The sequence below is a fragment of the Triticum urartu genome, chromosome 2A (assembly GCF_056163025.1).
Source record: "Triticum urartu cultivar PI428250 chromosome 2A, HENAU_Tu73, whole genome shotgun sequence".
Classification (NCBI taxonomy): domain Eukaryota; kingdom Viridiplantae; phylum Streptophyta; class Magnoliopsida; order Poales; family Poaceae; genus Triticum; species Triticum urartu.
Genome location: NC_141874.1, coordinates 432226314 through 432247750, shown reverse-complemented (window position 1 = coordinate 432247750; position 21437 = coordinate 432226314). Strand labels below are relative to the sequence as shown.

The following is a 21437-nucleotide window of genomic DNA, read 5'->3' as shown; positions in this document are numbered from 1 at the left end:
GCACCCAGACGCCTCCACTCTTGCCCTATGTCGCTCCCAACTTCTCCCACCTCTCCTCCGGTACGCGCTTGGTGAAGCCTTGCCGGAATTCCGCTGTTGCCACCACCACCATACCGCCGTGCTGATTCCTATCTCATATACCTCCTTTCTCTCGCTTGCTGGATCAAGGAGAGGACGCCATCGAGCTGAACATGTGCAAATCTCGGAGGTGCCGTCAGTTCGGCACTAGATGGGATTGGATCGCGATTGGATTGTGAAGAGTATGACTAGATCAACCGCGTTATGACGCTAATACTTTTGATCTACAAGGGTATTGTAGACACACTCCCCTCTTATTGCTATACATCCCCTAGATTAGATTTTGGTTTTCGTAGGATTTTTTTTTATTTTTATGCTTCCTTTCTCGTCACTATGTACATTCCCTCCTTCCTTTTCTCTTTTCCTTCCTTCTTTGTATTTTCTTTTATTGATTAAAATCAACCTTACTGTTCTATGTCTTATTAATAACTTACCAAAAAAAACAATAGCTTTTTGGGTAAGTCATTAGGTGAAACTAAATAAGTGGTTAACAATAAGATGTCAAATAAATCATGGTGATTGTGTAAGAAAACTTGCTAAATGAGTTCATATCAAGTACTTCCTTCGTTTCTAAATATTTGTCTTTTTAGAGATTTTAAATGATGACTACATACGAAGCAAAATAAATGAATCTACACTCTAAAATATGTCTATATACATCCGTATGTGGTGACTATTTGAAATCTCTAAAAAGACAAATATTTAAGAACGAAGGGAGTAATTAGTATATTTATCAATAAGATGACAGGTAAATCATGATGATTGCTACAAGAACTTACTCTTTGTGCCAAATAACAGTAAGATTTTAGCACATCAACGTAAGAAAAATAGATATGTTGTCTACTTGCGCCCAAATACCGGGAATCATCGTCTTTTTGCCCTTCCGTACGCCGCTTGCATCCCGTTGTGTAGAAATTAGGTCTTGTAATCAATTCTTCCTCCAACTACGGCGGCGGCCACTGCGGCGGCGGCGGGGCCCATAGATCCGAAGCAACCGCCGCGGTACGTGTAGACCACCTCCCAATCCAGTCAGGGATTTGCTAAGAAGTGAACCATCCTTGAAGCTTCAGTTGCTCTATCCATACTAGTTGTCGGCTGTCGAACCTGGCATGTTCTTTCCCCAATTCCACCAAGAAATTTCTGTTTAGTTGATCAGCACCGGAACGCCGCAGGTTTTACGCGGGTTTATCTTGAATCTGGGGAGGATTTGGGAGAGGATGGCTAATCTTGCCAACATGTTTGCTGTCCTTGACCTGGATGGCGAGGACGATCGAAAGGAAGTGGAACAACCGACATCCAGCAAGCCAGAAGCTGCTGCCGCCGCCGCCCCCAGGAAACCCGGTAAGGGCGCACTTTTTCTTTCGCTTCCTCACAGGATGGATTGGGATTGTGTGCTCCTGTTAGTCCGTGGTATAAGATTTGCTTTACTCATCGCGAGGTTTGGCAGGACATTGTTGAATGCGCCCTTACTCCTGGATCAAAATGTAGTAGTGTAACAATAATGTGTTAGGTATAATGTTTTGATTCTTTTTCCATAGAAATCAGGTCCGGTCCTGCACCACTAACCTTTAGTACTTGAAAAAAACTCAACGGAATATTCCAACTCACCGATTTAACAAAATATATTAAAGCTGTTTGCTTGGTTGGAGCATGAGTTCCGAGCCTTCTTGCCATTTGCATGTGCAGCATGTGTATCAAGTATTTCTTTTGTGTTAAAACCTGATCACTTCACTAAATCATGTTCGTGATGCTCCGAATACACTAAATCTTTAGGAGGAATCATTTTGTGTAGTGTGCACAAAGTTGTATCATTCAGTATCCAAATGAACCTACCAGGCAAAGCGACATAATGGACAACTAGTGCATATCTCTTCACAATCAGGATTCAGGAACGCCCATTTTTTCTCTTGGATCATGGATGGAATCAAGTAACTCCATCTTCATCTTGCCCCTACATGATAAATAATTGAACGATGCAGTGGCATTATAACTTAAGTTCTGCCTTGTTATTACTTTAAAAGAGAACTAAATGCTATAATTTTTCCCTTTTATTACGTTTTAATTATTCTCATTTCTTCTTATGAGATTCAAAAATCACATCCTTGCAGATAGTGGCATGATGAATAACAAAATGATTGTAAATTACGATGGGGATAAACTTGGTTCATTGTCAAGTGAATACAAGATGCCATTGGTGTGGATTGACTTGGAAATGACCGGTGAGACTGTCTTCCTTCATATTGTATATTGTATGTTCCATATTATATTGAAATGTTTAATTTAATAGGCTTAATGCAATTTAGTCCTCAACTTCAATCAATGTTCAGACCAATTATTCTGCACATGTGTGTGAACAGAAGTGTTATGGCCCAGGGGTGCTTCACTTAACTAGAAGCCGGCCCAAGTAGGCCGGCCCGAGGCTCCCTAGGCCGGTTTACGCCCTGGCCCATCATCCTGGCCCACAAGCCCTATAGAAGGAAGACTCGGAAGCCTTGATGTGCAAGACAAGGAGCCGGAGTCCAGGAGGACCCCTTCATCGACATAGCCGACTAGGATATTGTAAACCCTACGGCCCCAATATTCTATAAGCCGAGGCAGGGCTAGTATTAAAGAACTCAATCCCTTGATCATCCCTGTACTTTGTACGCCCAATCACAATAACGCAACATGAGCAGGAGTAGGGTTTTACCTCTATCATGAGGGCATAAACCCGGGTAAACTCGTCCCCTATTTCCCATCCGATCTACTCGCCTAGCCAGGATACCCTATCGAGGGATCTGCCGGAAATAACTTCGATAGTGGTGGCCCATACAGGTCCCGCAGGGCGAACTCAGAGACCAGATGGGATCTTCGATTGACGGCAACATCTTCACAGCGGGGCAGATCTTTGCTCTCGGCGCGATGTGCTACGTCGCCGACTCGACAGGCCACCTTGGCCAAGTCGAGACCTTCGCTGCAGGCCGAGTCGTCCATGTCGGCAACCTAGAGTCCGTCGTCGATTCTTGCGACAAGCTCATTCTCCAGGGCTTGGCATCGTGCCTGGCATAGGAGTGGCCAGCACAAATTTTCAACCCACCCACCTCCCACACCGTCGCCAACATCGACACGCTCCACACCGTCATCGAAGAACCCGGCGACACCGAGGAGCTTGAGGACCTCGACAAGGAGATGGGCGACTCAGCTAAGAGCTGCTCGGAAGCAATCCCATCTGCACCGCCTTTTCGCTCGTGGCAGACAACCTCCACTTATGCCTGCTACATGGTGGACTCCCGTGCCCACGACGTCGAGGCCGAGGAAGAGGATGAGATCGATGATGACTGGGTCAACACGCCAATCACGGTTAACAACCCCGCCAGCGTCAAGCTTGAGGAGTGGAGAAAGAAGCTCCAGGCAGCCCTCAAGAAGCAGAAGGAGGAGAAAGAGCGTATGTATCGGCGGCAAAACTACCTGTGATAATCCGCAGAGATGCTTAGAGGAGAACGGACGAACGCAGCCGGGTTGGCGCTCTAGAGCCGGGCATTGAACAACGCCCTCAACGCCTCGACATCTCCCGAGCTTCTCGCCTTCCGCACGCTGGCTAAGAACACGCAGGCGGTGGTTGGAGAGCTCCGAAACATCACACTTCCCGCCAACCACCTAGATTGGGAGAGGTTTGAGCAGGTGGTGGAACTCCTGAAGATGACAGTGGTTTAGCAAAACGTCTATTCTAGATCTAAGAGCACGACGGGCACCACTAGCGATATTCACAACAATACTGCAAGTTCGACATCCAGGGTGAAGAATCATGCGATCTTCCCGCATAGACCGGATCAGCTGATCCACAGCCACAACAACCGCCAACTGGTAAATCAGAGGACGACCTCTCGCTTCAATGCGCAAATCTGCCAGCCTCCTGGAGAAACCGAGAGGCAGCGCGTGGCGTGGCTTAGCGAGAATGCCAGGCGGCCAGGCCGACAACTCTTCAACGAGTATGGCCGTGCCATCGGCAGAGACGACAAACGTGAGGTCGTCACTGCATTTTGGAGTGATATCGGCTTGCAACCTCTATAACCCACGTGCTTCGCGGATGATATTGTCAATTACAAGTTCCTGAAAAACTTTCATTTGTGCCTCATTGATAAATATAAAGGAGAGCAGAACCCAGAGCTGTGGTTGACTGATTACATCACCGTGGTTCAGCTAGCCAATGGGGATTTTATTTCCATTCCATCAAGTACCTGTCAATCACGCTAAAAGGATCGGCCCGGCCCTGGTTAAATACTTTGCCGTCCAAGTAGATCTATGTCTGGAACGACATGCAGGAGGAGTTCATCGTCAACTTCCGAGGTACCTACCAGAGGCTGGCGAGGCGAATGACCTTAATATTATTATCCAGGAAGACGGTGAGCTGGTTCGCCAGTACCTTGCTTGATGGCTAAAGGAAAAGAATGACGTCGTAGACATCACCGACGCTGAGGCCATAACAACATTCAAAGTCGGTTGTCGAGACGAGCAGCTAACCCATGATATAGGGACATTGGATGAGCCCTGGCCTTAAGAGGCTGGATGCCCTGCTCCAGGACTACCATCATCACCCCAACCATGTTCAACCCCTGCAAGGTGAGGCTCCACACTGCCTTGTGGGGCCGGGTTACTTCCTTCGTGTTAGCCGGTGTGTGCTTGACGCACTAGGCGCCATGCTAAAGGCTTCGACGAGACCGATCCAAAGAGGTACCCTGAACTTTAACATCCAGGATATAGAACCAACCTTCTTGCCACTTGTTTGATTCAGCCAGAGTCCGTCGAGATATTCGGAGTCGGACTTCTTGGTGAGGTCCGAAGTCTGGCTTGGTCCCTGGTTGGGCTGTACGTCATTTGAAGTTATACAAAGTGTTCGGTGGGAAATCAGCTCGCGGGAGCTGGCTTGGCGCGAAAACATTTCCAGGGAGGTCGACTATCTTCATCAGCAAATCACGACCAGAGGTGGTCGTCCTCCCAATGGATGAGCCGACTTCATGGAGCTTGCTGGCCATGGGAGGTTGGCTAGGTCGGAGAACGAGTTCCGATCTCGATGAGCTTCAAGAAGACGGCATTCAAGATTGACCCTGTCCACTAAGCAACCAAGCTCGGAGACCGGTTCAGGGGTTACTGACGGTGTTACAGCCCAGGAGTGCCCCACTTCACTGGAAGTCGGCCCAAGTAGGCCAGCCCGAGGCCCCGTAGGTTGGTTTACGCCCTGGGCCATCATCCTGGCCCACGGGTCCTATAGAAGGAAGACCCGGAAGCCTTGACGTACAAGACAAGGAAGCCGGAGTCCAGGAGGACCCCTCCGCCGACGTACCTGACAAGGATCTTGTAAAACCTAGGGCCCCGATATTCTATATAAGCCAGGGCTATGTGTTACCAGTTTAATAAGTTAGTAAGGCCAGTTTACTGAGTACTAACATCTGCCATTCAACCAAGACTGATGCAAACACAACAAGTAAACCTTTGCGGTTTCTAATTTGTTCAACATGTTCTTTTGTTCAAGTTTTGCAACTTATAGTTTACTACGTTAAAATGAAAAAAGATGCATGAGAACAGTTGGTTGGAAGTCATTTACAGTGCATGATATCTACTCTGCCCGAAGCAATGTACGACCCATTACTGATTTCCTTGGTATCATATGTCAAGAATAATCTTCTTTTGCTGTTTTCTGATGTGAACTGCGCCTTGTGGGCATTTCATTTCATTTCTTGTTATTGTTCTCCTCTAACTGATGTGTGGTATGTCAAACTGAAATTCTGTTGCTTCTGTCGGAACTCGTATTATCAATTTTACACAATGTCAACACTCTGACTAACATGCCGGATGCTGGTTTCTGATTGTTTAGGTTTGGATATCAGAAAAGACCGCATACTGGAGATTGCTTGTATTATAACAGATGGTAAACTTACCAAACGGATAGAGGTGAGTTTTAAACTAATGCTACGTACAATGTTATGAAGTTGTGGTACATATTTCTTGGCTTCGTGTTTTGGAAGTGAGTAGCTTCCACAACTTATGATATGCTAGTTTTCTCGATTCAGTAACACCTTTGTCGTGGTACTTATTTCTTGACCTTGAGTTTGGAAGTGAGTAGTTTCTTATAGACTACTCTGCCTCATTGTTATTGAAGCTGCTTCCATTGCTACCTCATTGAGTATGTGGATAAGGCACACTAATCTGTGGTCCTTAATGAGTTGTTCCAAGCTCGTTATCATTGAAGTAGTTCAAAACAGTTAAATAAGATTGCCAATCGCATCAGGACTATGTAAGTGCCAAGTTAATTTGTTTTTGAAGAGTCAATGAGAAGGAAACACTATTAGATGATGGGTCAATTCTTATTATACGTATATTTTGTAAAATTAGGCCCCGTTCGGTTCGTGGGAATACGAAACACAGGAACGAGAGAAAACATAGGAATGGAGAAGGAATGTAGGCGTGAAACGCTGGAAGTAAAGAACACAAGAAAGTTGTCAGAATGGGCGTTCGGGTGACCATAGGAAAGCACTGCATGAACAGTAGCCTACAGGATTTTTAAAATTAGCTACACGGGTTAAACAAGGCAGCTTTACCTCCAACACTCTCACCTCACACGTTACGCATCTGGTTTTTTTAATCCTACTGATTCTAACAGTGACTGCCGGAGCGCCTCGCCTCGGTCTTCGTGGGAAAAATGAGCTCTACGCGGATGTTAGAATTCGAATTCCTCTAGAATGGGCATCGAAGGAGCTAGTTTCCTCTGGATTAATGTATGTATTCCTGCATTCCGAACGCTACAGGGGAAAGTAAACCTGTGTGAATAGTGTTCCTTCAAAATTCCTGTACAAAACCTACGAACCGAACAGGGCCTTAGGCTTTCTCGCCAACCTTCTAGTCTCTCCTACCTTAGAAGATCAGATTCACCAAGCCCAGCTTCTTGATGCTATGGTGAAAAAGGTGAAGATTGGGATTGCCAAGAGCCAACCCAAGTACAAGTGCTACCGTCTTGATGACAAGAATACTCTATTCTTCGAGGATTGTATTGTTGTACTCAAAGGTGACCTCGGTAAAGTGATCATGAACGAGGCTCACAATTCTCTACTCTCCATCCACCCTGAGAGCACGAAGATGTATCAGGACCTCAAGCAAGCTTATTGGTGGACTCGAATGAAGCGCGAGATTACTCAGTTCGTGAATGAATGTGATGTCTGCAGAAGAGTGAAGGCAGAACACCAAAGGCCAGCAGGTCTCCTCCAACCTCTTGTCATTTCAGAATGGAAGTTTGACCACATTGAGATGGACTTCGTGACTGGGTTTCCAAAGTCCAAGCGTGACAATGATGCTATATTCGTTGTCATCAACAAACTCACTAAAGTGACTCATTTTCTGCCTATCAAAGAGTCGATCACTGCAGCTCAATTGGTGGAACTCTATACCTCTTATATTGTCTCTCTGCACGGTATTCCACAAGTGATCTCTTCAGACCGTGGCAGCATCTTTACCTCAAAGTTTTGGAATTCTTTTCAGAAGGCCATGGGCACCAACATCCGCTTCAGCACAGCTTTCCATCCTCAAACTAGCGGTCAAGTCGAGCGTGTCAACCAGATTCTTGAAGATATGCTCAGGGCTTGTGTGATCTCTTTCGGCATGAAGTGGACGGATTGTCTTCCTTATGCTGAATTCTCGTACAACAACAATTTTCAAGCAAGTTCGGGCAAGGCCTCATTTGAAATTCTGTATTGCAGTAAGTGCCGTACCCCTCTCAATTGGTCTGAAACTGGTGAACGTCAGCTTTTGGGTAATGACTTAATCACGGAGGCAGAAGAAATGTGTAAAGTCATTCGTGATAACCTCAAAGCAGCCCAATCCTGTCAGAAGAGCTATTATGATAGTAAGCACCGTGATTTGGCTTTCGAGATCGGAGATCATGTTTACCTCCGCGTCTCTCCTATGAAAGGTACTCGTCGCTTCGGTATCAAAGGGAAGCTTGCCCCCAGATACGTGGGACCTTTCAAGATTGTCAGCAAGAGAGGCGACCTCGCCTATCAACTCGAGCTTTCTTCAAACTTTGCAAATGTTCATGACGTGTTCCATGTCTCTCAGCTTCGAAAGTGCTTCAAGACTCCTGACCGCACCGTCAACTTTGAGGACATTGAGCTCCAAGATGATCTCTCTTATCGTGAGCATCCAGTTGCTATTCTTGAAGAGACTGAACGCAAGACTCGCAACAAGTTAATCAAATTTCTCAAAGTCAAGTGGTCACACCATTCCGACCGTGAAGCTACCTGGGAACGCGAGGATCACCTCCGTTCTGAGTACCCGTCGTTCTTTCAGTCCTAGATCTCGGGACGAGATCCTTTCGTAGTGGTGGAGTGTTGTAACACCCCGGATGTAACTTTCCCAATTTGTACTCAAACTCTTGCCTTTTCCGGCGTTAAGTTATTTATTTTCTCGGGTTCGGGTTTTTGTCTCCATGTGTTGTTATCGTTGTCATGCATCTTATATCATGTCATCATGTGCATTGCATTTGCATACGTGTTCATCTCATGCATTCGAGCATTTTCCCCGTTGTCCGTTTTGCATTCCGGCGCTTTGTTCTCCTCCGGTGGTCATTTCTACCTTTCTTTCGTGTGTGGGGATTAAACATTTCCGGATTGGACCGAGACTTGCCAAGCGGCCTTGGTTTACTACCGGTAGACCGCCTGTCAAGTTTCGTATCATTTGAACTTCGTTTGATACTCCAACGGTTAACCGAGGGACCGAAAAGGTCTCGTGTGTTGCAGCCCACCACCCCTCCAATTTGGCCCAAACCCCACCAAAACCCTCTCCATCATTTAGAGCGTTCGATCACGATCGCGTGGCCGAAAACCGCACCTCATTTGGACTCTCCTAGCTCCCTCTATGCCTATAAATAGACCCCTCCGAAATTCGAATCTCCTTCTTCCCCGAAACCCTAAAATTCGTCCCCGCGCCGGCCGGACACGTCCGTCCGGGCCGGACATAGCCGCCGCCCCAATCGGGAGCTGCCACGTGGCGCCACCCGGACCACATCCCCGCCGCCGCTGCGCCGGCGCCGTGCCGCCGCAGCTCCACCGCACGCCGCCCGGTCGGTCCCCGCCGCCACCGCGCCGGCACCGCGCCGCCTCGGCATCCGCGCCGCTCGCCGCCTCCCCCCACGCCGGATCTGGCCCCGGCTCCGGTCTCCTCTCCACTCCGGCGACGTCCGCGACGAGCTCCGGCCAGCTACAGTGCTCCTCCGGCGATCCTCGGTTCGCGTGCCGATCCAGATCTAGGACGAACCCTAGGGGTTGACCTCTCAATTTTTCCTAAGTCTGCAGTTCAAGTGCTTATGTTCATAGCCTCGTAACTTTGCATCCATAGCTCCGATTCATGTATATAGCATATCAAAATGTTCATCTCAGAGAGTACATCATTTCATTCCATTGCATCATTTTCCTTTGAGTTCATCTTGATGCCCGAAATGTTGTTAGAAGAGGGCTACTTGAGTTAATTGTCAGATCTGCTGCTCCATTTAGGTTTTTGTCATTTTTTCCATGATTAATGTATGCATGTTATGCCCTGATGCTCTACATATGTTTTGTTAAGGGTTTTGCCATCTTTTCAGAGGTGCAACCCATGTATTTTTGTGATGTGTGTGGTGACTAGCATAAGCTTGCAAAGTGGTGCACTTGTTAATTCTGTTTTCAGGGACTTAGTAATTCCACTAAGTTCTTAAGCTGTTTATCTCATGTTGTCATATGTTCATGTTGTTTCCTAGTGATCCGTGCCTCTTTTGAGGATGATCAGTAAGGATGTTTTGTTAATATTGTAATACTCTATCCATTCATGTCTTTGTTTGCAATTATGGAGCACCCTAGCTTGAGTCAATCGAGCTCTATTTTTGCTACTTTGTGAATCTGGGCAGATTGTCAACTTGTTTGCAATTTTGCCGATGATGTCGTAGTTGATCCGTGCATGCTATGCTATTATTCTTGCCATGTCTAGCTTGCATTTTGTGCCTTCTTAATGGGTGTATGCTTAGCTTGTCATGACTTGCACCGTAGTGAGTGCATCGAGCTCGTAAACATGCCTACTTGAGTTATGTTTCAGCATGTGCCAGTTTTCACTAAGTCTCTGGCCTGATTATGTTTTTGCTATGTTCACATGCTTGCAATTGTATTTTCTGATCCCTTTTGGCTCAAAGTCACTAAGGGACTTTTGTTAAGCTCTTTGAGTAGCTTCATGCCATGCTTTTCTTTCCCATGTTCAGGTCCTGTAGCATGTGGTTTTGTTGCTCCGAAGAGTGCTATCTGATCTGAAATTCCAGACAAGTGTTAATTTCATTAAGTCTGAGATCTGTTTGTCATATGCATTTTTGCCATGCTTGTTTGAACCTGTTAATGGATGAATTGACCGTAGCTCAGTGCTAGACTTTTGTTAAGCATCTTGAATGCATCCCTGCCATGTATTTTTATGCCATGTGGTGCTGTAGCATGTTCATCTCATTGCATTTAGATGGCTACTTGCTGTAAATCGCAGATCGGTGTCATATTTGAATCGCTTGCCATTTCCAAACCGTAACTCCGATTCCGGCGTTCTTTATATCGTTTTCAAGCGATTTCATCTCATCTTTCCAGTGGCACCTTTGGATCTCCAAGTTGAGGTCAGGTTCTTGCATTTCCTGTCATATCTTGCATATGCATCCCGCATCGCATCCCGCATAGCATATCATCATTGCTTCGTATTGTTTGTTCCTTGCACGTGGTTGATTGTGTCTTTGTTGCTTGTTTGTCTTGTTTGGGTAGAGCCGGAAGACGAGTTCGCTAACGAGGAGCCCGTTGAGTTTGCTTTCGAGGATCCAGTCAACTCTGACAACTGTGCAGGCAAGATGATCATACCCTCGAAATCACTAATATCTTTGCTATGCTAGTTTGCTCGCTCTTTTGCTATGCCAGTGCTACGATGACTACCACTTGCTTTCAAGCCTCCTAAATTGCCATGTCAACCTCTAACCCACCATGTCCTAGCAAACCGTTGTTTGGCTATGTTACCGCTTTGCTCAACCCCTCTTATAGCGTTGCTAGTTGCAGGTGAAGATTGGAGGTTGTTCCTTGTTGGAACATTTATTTACTTGTTGGGATATCATTATATTATCTTGTTATCTTAATACATCTATACACTTGGTAAAGGGTGGAAGGCTCGGCCTCTCGCCTAGTGTTTTGTTTCACTCTTGCCGCCCTAGTTTCCGTCATATCGGTGTTATGTTTTCGGATTTTGCGTTCCTTACGCGGTTGGGTTATAATGGGAACCCGTTGATAGTTCGCCTTGATTAAAGCTTTTCCAGCAATGCCCAACCTTGGTTTTACCATTCGCCACCTAGCCTCTTTTTCCCTTGGGTTTCCGGAGCTCGAGGGTCATCTTATTTAACCCCCCCCAGGCCAGTGCTCCTCTGAGTGTTGGTCCGAACTGAGCTGCCTGCGGGGCCACCTCGGGGAAACTTGAGGGTTGGTTTTACTCGTAGCTAGTCTCATCTGAGTGTGCCCTAAGAACGAGATATGTGCAGCTCCTATCGGGATTTGTCGGCACATTCGGGCGGTGTTGCTGGTCTTGTTTTAACCTGTCGAAGTGTCTTGAAGAACCGAGATACCGAGTCTGATCGGAACGTCTTGGGAGGAGGTCTATTCCTTCGTTGACCGTGAGAGCTTGTCATGGGCTAAGTTGGGACTCCCCTGCAGGGATTTGAACTTTCGAAAGCCGTGCCCGCGGTTATGGGCAGATGGGAATTTGTTAATGTCCAGTTGTAGATAACTTGAACCTTAACTTAATTAAAATGAATCAACTGAGTGTGTTACCCTGATGGCCTCTTCTCGGCGGAGTCCGGGAAGCGGACACGGTGTTGGAGTAATGTTTGCGCAGGATTTGCTCTCTAGTTTCTCGCTCGCGCTTTGCCTCCTCTTCTCGCTCTCTTTTGCGAACAGGATAGCCACCATATTTGCTAGTCACTTGCTGCAGCTCCACATATATATTTTACCTTGCCTTACGTATAAGCTTAAATGGTCTTGATCGCGAGGGTGCGAGATTGCTGAGTCCCTGTGGTTCACAGATTACTATTACACCAGATGCAGGGCCTGATGATTCCGCTCCAGGAGACGCGCTTGAGCTCAAGTGGGAGTTCGACGAGGACTCTCAACATTACTATGTTTCCTTTCCCGATAATCAGTAGTGGTGCCCAGTTGGGGGTGATTGGGACCGTGACACATGTTGGGTTCTCTTTTATTTTGGCGCCGTAGTCGGGCCATGAGTGTTTGGATGATGTAATGTTATTTATGTACTTGATTGATGTGGCGAGTGTAAGCCAACTATGTTATCTCCCCTTTATTGTTCATATTACATGGGATGTTGTGAAGATTGTCTAACTTGCGACATATGCCTTCAATGCGATTATGTCTCTAAGTCGTGCCTCAACACGTGGGAGCTATAGTCGCATCGAGGGTGTTACAGTAGCGAACTGATATGCCATCAGCTTCTGATGTTTACTTTGCATAATCTTTTCTTATTCTAAGAATCCCCTTGCAACCTTAAATGATCATGTTGTTTGGCAAATTCACCCTGTAAAACAATCACCACTGACTCTGGCTATGTACTTATGTCATACTTACATTGTGTTTGGGCATCTGAGGTTACGGCGGCAATTTGTTGCTTTGTCATTTCTTTGTCGCTGTTTGTATGACATCGCAAGACATAGTGCTTAACATAGCTATTATTACCTTCTTTTGCAGGGTCCTGATTTGGTTATAAGACAGAGCAAGGAATGCTTAGACAACATGAATGAATGGTGTAAAACCCATCATGGTGCCAGTGGTAAATACCTTATAGTATTACAAAGTGACATGTCAATGTAATCTCTTGCTCGTGTAACCAATTTAGGACTTGCTAATTTAATCTTTTGCTCTTGTGACCACTTTAGGACTGACAGAACAAGTACTGCAGAGTGACATTTCTGAGTGTGATGCTGAGAAACAGGTATTTTAGTCCTTTTTTCGGTAGCCTGACCTCTTTGAAAGGGCTCATATAATTAAAGCACATTCTACTTGAAACCTTGGAAAGAAAATTGCTAATAGGTATTGTTAATATGTACTCCCTCCGTTCCTAGATATAAGGTGTATAGATTTTTGAGAAAAAGTTAAGATATGGTGTATTGGATTAGTAGAATGTGGTGTATTGGATTGTTAATAGGTACTGTTAATATATGGTGTATTGGATTAGTTGACAAATTTACCCTTTCACAAGCTACAGCCAACGCGCATCACCTTCCTAGAAAAAAGGAGATGGCACAGCCCATCCCGTCTGTTTTGTGCATGCATGTAGGTTAGTTATGAAAGAAAGATTAGACATGGTGCATATCCAGCCGGCCCTTAGTTTTAGGGAAAAAGAAACCTTGTTCCATCTTTTTCTTCCTTCGTTCGTGTGAACATATCCGTCAGTCTCTTGTACTTTGTTTGCATGGAGAATCAACACGGCAAGGACGTGAACTCCCATCCCATGGAGCTGGCCACCTCTCATCGCATGCAGCCGGCCACCTCCCTTCTCAACGAAGAGATCAAGCCGACAGACTCCATTCTCATGGACCGGGAGGAGGTAAAACCTATGACCTCGGTTCCATTGAACAAAGATCAGATGAAGCCGGCGATTGTGCCATGCTTAATGTGTCTTCAAGTGACCGAAACAACGAACGACTTAGTGATGAATTGGCTCACGGACTTGGCTTCCTACAAGTGTTTCGGCTGCGGCGAGACTCGAGTTTTGTTCGAGCCGCCCTTAAAAGAGTTTTCAAGGAGCAGCTTCGAGTATAAAGGTAGAGATGATAAAGATAATGGCAGCGACCCGGACGTCGGATTGAAGATTAGAGAGTTTTTTTTTTTGAACGGTCACCGGGGGGGAGAGGATCCCCACCTGAATATATTGCTCAAAAAGCTGCCAAAGCCAAGAGTCACCCCTTAAGCTTTGGTTGATCCAGTTTATAAGGGAAACCGGATCAAAAACCTAAACAAGTTGACCCGTTTATGAGGGAAACCGGGCCGAAAACCGTACATGTAACAAGGTTACAGAAGATGAGGAAAAAAATTGCCACCCAGGAGAAGGCATGACCTAACTAGCAGGCAGAAAGACAAACATCACGAGAGACACATGTAGATGTGGGGTGCTGTCGAGGGATCACAATATCAAGACTCTGCAAACAACCTAATGCACCGCACCAGCGTGCATACCGAGCCCCACGGCACAACAGAGGATCATCCATAATCAACGAGTGTCATACCTTAACACGAACCTTGACTGGGAGATCCGCCACGGGCGGTCGAAACGATTAGCAGGTTGGGGAGGCATCATAGCGTCATCATTGAGCAAAGGTGAATCAAGACAACACCAAGAGCCCGAAGCTCGCCACAGCACAACGGCAACCATGGGAGGGTCTTGAGCATGCACAACAGGACAGAGACCACGTGAAGGACAACCGAAGAGAAACACATGAAGAAGAAAGCACACCACCGTCGGCCCCAAGCTGGCCGCACCACCGCCACCAAACGCACCACCCTCAACCACGCGCGGCAACAGGAGCCGTTGTTTGGGCCTCCAAGATGACGCCTCCAAGGAGGTAGTGCTGTCGAAGACACAACACCATCATCCGATCCGGCGAGCCCGATCTTAGGTTTTCACCCGGTGACAACAAAGCAAAGTACCATAGGTGCTGGAGCTCCACGGCGGCACCTCCTGCGAGGAAGACGACGTCCATAGACGCCATTGCCGTCGGCATCAACATAGTCGAAGCAAGGTTCTCACCTGAAGTTTGAGCACATCCTACAGCAAGACGGCCTGTACCATGCCGAAGCAGATCCAGAGCTCGAAGACCACGCCTCTGAAAAGGTGTACGACGCCGTGGTGGCGCCGTCGTGGTCAGCTCACACAGTGAGCAGGGATTTCTCCCAGAGCACCGCCGCACAGACCCGATTCAGCCTCACCAATCCACAGCCAGAGCCGGCACAACTCCTCTAGCCCACAAAGGCGCCGGTTGGCGGCACACCGAGGACTGGATCTGGGCAGGGGAGGCCCAAAATCGCCGCCACCGGATACCACTGAGCATCGCTGTCTGCCGGGACGACCAGCACGAGACGACGAGAGCGCCGCAGGCCGCGCCTCCACAGGTCTCGGCGCCCACAGTGCCGCTGCAGGCCATCAGCACTGGCGCAAGGAGGTGGTCGAGGGGGGAGTGCGATTTGGAAATGCGGGAAGACGATGAAGAGGGAGGCAAGAGCTGGCACACGGAGAGACTGCAGAACGGTAGCTGCAAAGCTGAGCGGCGGTGCCCCAAGAGCACCGCGCGCGAGCTCAGCAAGGCAAGCCGGCGCGACCGCACCAGGTCGCAGAGCGCTGCCAGGAGGACGGGCCGCGGGAGTCGTCCGAGCCTTGAAGACGCCACCCTTCGACCGCAGCAGAGCTCCAACTCGCCACATCCGGCCGACGCGCCACCCTCGTGGCCACGACCGGCCGTCGACGTCCGAAGAGCTCACAGGGCCGCCGCCCCAGATCCAAACGTCCGCTGGTCGCACGGGACCAGCCGGATGGCCCCTTTCCGTTTCGAAACAGGGGGGCCGCCACCACCGCGGCCTAAGCCGCCGGCGGCGGCGGCGAGGAGGCGGCTGAGCGGGAGGGCCGGCGGCGGCGCTAGGTTTTGCACCCCCGGGTCGCCCAACTCAGGAGCGATGCGGGGGGGGGGGGCATATGCCGATTTTGATTAGAGAGTTTGTGAAAAGCAAGTATGGGGCGTCAGCCATTTAAGAGTTGATCGGTAGCATGAGTAGTACTCCTAATACCATGATGAACAACACATTTAATTTATTCAATGGCATAAATAAGTGTATGCTCATTAACATGTGCATGCTCAAAGTCTTGTGAAATTGTATGAATACATCCGGCTCACACATCGAGTACGACAAAAACTTTATTAATGCTTGAACCGGCATCGAGTACATCGGGAACACATTCAAAGTGGAGGTATGACAAAAAAAATCATGCTACCGATCAACTCTTACATGTTTGGTGTCTCGTACTTGCTTTTCACAAACTCTCTAATCTTCAATCCGGCATCTGAGCCGCTGTCATTGTCTTCATTGTTGCTGCCTTTATACTCGGAGCTGCTCCTTGAAAATTCTTTTGAGTGCGTCTCGAACAAAACTCGAGTCTCGCTGCAGCCGGAACACTTGTAGGAAGCCATGTCCGTGAGCCAATTCATTACTAAGTCGTTCGTTGTCCCGGGCACTTGAAGACACATGAAGCATGGCACAGTCGCCAGCTTCATCTGATCTTTGTCCAATGGAACTGAGGTCATAGGCTTTACCTCCTCCTTGTCTATGGAAACGGAGTCTGCCGGCTTGATCTCCTTGTCGTTGAGAAGGGAGGTCGCCGGCTGCATGGGATGAGAGGTGGCCGTCTCCATGGGATGGGAGTTCGCGTCCTTGCCATGTTGATTCTCCATAGGAAGAGAGATGGCCGAATATGTTCACACGATTGAAAGAAGAAGAAAATGGAACAAGATTTCTTTTTTCCCCTAAAACTAAGGCCGGCTGGATATGCACCATGTCTAATCTTTCCTAACTAACCTACACGCATGCACAAAACAGACGGGATGTGCTGTGCCATCTCCTTTTTTCTAGAAGGTAATGCACACTGTAGCTAGTGGAAGGGTCAAATTGTCAACTAATGCAATACACCATATAATCTGAACTTTTTCTCAAAGATTTGTACACCTTATATCTTAGGAACTGAGGGAGTATGTGTTTGCCTACCTTCCCAACATCCCTAGTTAAAGGAAACCTTCTAACACGACTGTTCATTTGTTTATTTCAAACAAAATGCATTATTTTGTAATTCCTACACCAATTTTTTCCTAGATTATATGTTTAGTGTTAGGGAAAGGCTGCGTACAATAGACCCGAAGCGGTTGGACCCTTTCCCGGACCCTCCGCAAGCGGGAGCTACATGCACCGGGCTGCCCTTTTTATTATATGTTTAGTGTTACACTGGGTTGTTCTCTGTGCATGTGTGTTCTCAAAGTTAACCGCCTAGGTGGTGCTAGGCAACTCCATGCCGCGTCACCCGCCTATCCGATTTATCCTGCCAGTGATTAGGCACTAGTTGCTGCTCTGCTCGCCTTGGTCAATACTAGCGTGTGATGCTGGCATGCTGCTAGTCTATTGTGTACAAGTATTTTGTTGTTCCCTTCTAATTATTGCCAGTATTATATTTCTCGGAAATGTCCTTATCTGCTTCTTTGATGTTTCTTTATCCACCGTAATGAAAATTTTCTTGTGTTAGCTATTTTCAGGTGCTAGACTTTGTTAGGAGGTATATTGGTTCGGCGACTCCATTGATTGCTGGGAATTCTATCTATACAGATTTACTATTTTTGAAGGTTAGCAAGAGAAAAAAACTCCCTTAGCTATCTGCTAAAAATGAAATGGTTCATACAATTTTATCATGTCCTCACTTCTCTAGATGTTTCAGGTGACCTTTAGATTGTTTGGCATATTTATTACGATTGATGCTCCTGATTTGTACATATACCGAATACATTATTTAACTGTCGATAAAAAATACATTTATTTAGTCTCCAGTAGATATTATTGTGAAAAAATAGTCCAGTATCCTTGCATGTGGATTGAGTAGGACTTCAGTTTTACTTTGCAACTTTTTTGCTGACACCTGTGTTTTTTATATCTAGGAGTATATGCCACAGCTTGCAGGCATATTCCCTCATGTGATAGTTGATGTGAGCAGCATAACGGCTCTGTGCATCCGCTGGTTCCCCAAGGGTAAATTATTCTTCAGTATTTCTCAATGCAGTGTTGCAGAATTTGATTGTGGTGTGTTCTCATCAGTTACCAGATTATACAAGTATGGTATTGCTAGTGGACTCAACCAAATCTATTTTTTCAGGTTGACTTTTGTAAACAAATAAATTAATGTATTTTGCATATTCCACCCTGATAGAATACTGGTATTTTCACATAGGAAAAAAATTCTCTAGTTGAATTAAAAAGTTCCATAACTTATAATCTTTTTAGTTATATAACCTGTCGCTAGGCTCTGAGGCCACCTGCTATGCAATGGCGTATATGCCAAAACATAAAGATCTGCAGATCACAATTATTGAGCATTCTATTGAGATTTGTAGTCGATATTAGTTGATTTTTTTAGTGTCTGTAATTCAAAACAGAACATGAATCTTGATTTCATCCCCGCCGGAGTCCCATTGGGGACTCAAAACCCAACAAAATGCATTCTAGAGGTTGATTTATTGTGAAATCATTCCGTTTTGGTATTTATTTTCATTAATGTGCCAAATGCCGACAATGTACTGTGAGGTAGCTTGTATGCCTATATTTTGAAAATAAAGTTGGTCTGAAACATATCTTGCTAATTTCGAAAAATATTGCTAGGTGGTGTAAAATTTGAACAGATTTTGAGTGTTCGCAAATTGCAATGATGTTTTGGTTTGATTTAATCGGTTTGAAGATATTCCTGTGGCTGGCAGAGAACTCACGATTACATAGGGGCAGACTTAAAGATCAGCTAGTGAGGTTGGGAACATACTTGAGTGCTATTGGACTATAAGGCTTTCATCCAATTCGGGCGTATTTCCTCCTGATTATACTTGTTGGTTATTCGATAGTGGTTTGGAAACTGAAATTGGTTCAAATCTTTTGCTTTATTTATAAAACGGGACGAAAGCCTTTTTCGGTAAATTGGTTCAAATTGACCTTATGTGTTTCGCCGTCTTCACAACCGCTGATTACCAAAGCAGAGCAGACCTAGTATATTTTAATTTCATTTTGGAATATGCATGGAATACTTGTGAAATTCTCCACATGACAAGGCTTTGTTTATTTTTTTATTGAGGTAAATACACCACGGGTCATAGAACTTGCACGCAATGGTTACTTTGATGCACAAAGTTGCAAAATACGTGTTTGTAGTCATTAAACTTGTGAGACCGTTCAAATACAGTCACCCACCCCGTACGCGGGCGTATCCATCTACGCCAGCATGGCACGGGCCACTGTCAATGACACATGGACGCGTTATTACACAAAACCCTTGCTTCTTTTTCTTTTTGTGCAAAAAAAGTCAACCACCGATGGGACCTAACTCTCTGGATGAGGGATAATTTATCTAAAAAAAGTATGACGACCAGGTCTCAAACCCTTGACCTAATGCTAGAACAATACACGTCCCAGCCACTGCACCACATGTATGTATAGAACCATTATGGATAACTACATTTAATGTACAAAAACAGAAACACTCATGGAGCAGAAATGGTCTGCGGTCCACGCGACCTATTTTGCATTTTGTTTATTTTTACAAAAGTTTGTAGACAGTATGTAAATTATAATGCCAATAATAAGATAACTTTCAAATATTGTTCATGTATTATTCTTAAATAATACTTATAAATTATAAAAATGTTTGTATAAAAATAACAGAAATAATTTTTAAAATATTCATAATTCAAAAAATGTGCATCTTTTAGAAATATTCATAATTAAAAAAATGTCGTATCGTTAAACCTATTCGTGTTATTTTAGAAATTCATGGATCATAAAAAATTGTTCATGTATTATTTCCAAATAACATTTATGAATAATAAAAATATTATTATTATTATAATACTAATAATTTTTAAAATTAAATTCATAAACTATTTTAATTATACAATCATTTCAATAATTATATGCACATTTTGTAGAGTTCAATGTTTGTATAGTTTACAATATTCATAATTTAAAATCTAAACTGTTGGTATGAATATTAATCGTGTATAATATTTAAATTATAATTTTGTTGATATAAGTCATTAGTAAAACAAGTTAATATTTATATTACATTAAATAAATATTTTTTATTTTAAAAATATTTAAACTTTATAAAAGATTATTTGTGCAATTCAAAATATGTACATGCGTTAAAAAAATGTTTAAACACTGTAAACAATATTTATGTTAACTAAAAAATGTACATTGCATTAAAAAAATGTTGACACATTATATATATATATATATATATATATATATTCGTGCAGTTTACACAATGTACAATTATGTTCGCATAGTTCAAAAAACTGTTCGCGTAGCTTTTTTAATGCACGAACATATTTTGAATTACACAAACATTTTTTTACAATGTTTAAACAGTTTTTAAAATGGCACGTATTTACATAGAACAAGAGTGATAAAAAACATATACATTATTTGTCCACAAACTACATCACATGTCGCAGTTGCCTGGTGGTTAGCTTATGCGCGAGTGAATCACCATGTCATAGGTTCGAACCCGCCGGTTGCACAGGTTATTAGATAGATTTCTTCATTAAATTTTTTCAGTCTGCGTTGATAAAATGTACAAGGTTGTCGTGCTAATTAATCATTAGGTACTGTTGTTGTGGTGGTTGTCCAAACGAGCCACCCAGTAATACGTCATGGGATCGAAATCCCTCCACTGTTTTTTTATTTGAGGGGCTTCCTATGTAAATAAAAGAAGAGCTGAGGGCTTTTCTACAAAAAACTATCATACAAGAACATTTACAGCGGCTTACAGCGGGCCCATGTCATGCTGGCAACTACGAATACGCATACATACGGTGAAAGTGACTGTATTTGAACGACCTCGCAAGTTTAGTGACCACAAACACGTATTTTGCAACTTTGTGCACCAAAGTGACTGTCATGTGCAAGTTCTAAGACCTTTGATGTATTTACCTCTTTTTTATTTGATTTGACTGTTCACAGAAAGAAAGCAAGCTCCAAGAAAGGAGAAAAACCACAGGGCACTGGACGACATCAGAGAGAGCATCATGGAGCTGCAGTACTACAAGGAGAACATCTTCAAATCGCGGCAATCTAAGCATTAGCCTGTTGGGATTCATTAGCTCTCTTGATTGTTGGGATGAAAACGTTCCCTGGTGTATGATCCTTCCATAGATTTGATGATGCTTAAATGGCCATGTGCCTTTGGGGTAACGCCAAGATTGTAGTCACATAGGGCCTGTGTGGTTGGTGACCAACTTTGCCATGGCTTGCCACTTGTTTTTGTCACACTGGCAAAAGTGCTCCCTATCCCACTTTACTATTTGTTTTAGGGAAATCAGTGTTTCACAGCTAGGAGATCTTCTATAATTTTAGTCCGAAAAAAATTAAACACATTTTTAATACAAATTATTTCAAACACATATTGAAACTAATAATGTACTGCCATTTTGCCAACTCCCATCTTTTTAAATGTTGAGTTTAATTATGAAAAATGCATTTTTGTTGACTTAGGGG

General features: G+C 44.8%; 1 protein-coding gene across 9 annotated transcripts; it reads left to right on the top strand.

Moving 5' to 3' along the window:
• The first annotated feature begins 908 nt into the window (after positions 1 to 908).
• LOC125537868 (oligoribonuclease) lies at positions 909 to 21275 on the top strand. 9 transcript variants are annotated; one of them, XM_048701189.2, is made up of 10 exons: positions 909 to 1080; positions 1251 to 1419; positions 2187 to 2297; positions 5930 to 6006; positions 10866 to 10943; positions 12840 to 12921; positions 13028 to 13083; positions 17441 to 17527; positions 17837 to 17927; positions 20904 to 21275. In XM_048701189.2, the coding sequence occupies exons 2-10, from the start codon at positions 1296 to 1298 to the stop codon at positions 21023 to 21025; spliced, it is 828 nt and encodes a 275-aa protein (XP_048557146.2). In that variant the 5' UTR covers positions 909 to 1080; positions 1251 to 1295; the 3' UTR covers positions 21026 to 21275. The 9 variants fall into 9 exon arrangements, with proteins under 9 accessions (XP_048557146.2, XP_087400174.1, XP_048557143.2 ...); XM_087544048.1 differs by having other exon boundaries at positions 17837 to 18009; XM_048701186.2 differs by having other exon boundaries at positions 17837 to 18051.
• The last annotated feature ends 162 nt before the right edge of the window (positions 21276 to 21437 follow it).

Excerpts from the sequence above, each read along its gene's own strand:
- LOC125537868 (XM_048701186.2), top strand. The coding sequence starts at position 1,296 with ATGGCTAATCTTGCCAACATGTTTGCTGTCCTTGACCTGGATGGCGAG. Across the intron at positions 2,298-5,929 it reads GATTGACTTGGAAATGACCG|GTTTGGATATCAGAAAAGAC; the intron begins GTGAGACTGTCT and ends CTGATTGTTTAG. Across the intron at positions 12,922-13,027 it reads AACCCATCATGGTGCCAGTG|GACTGACAGAACAAGTACTG; the intron begins GTAAATACCTTA and ends TGACCACTTTAG.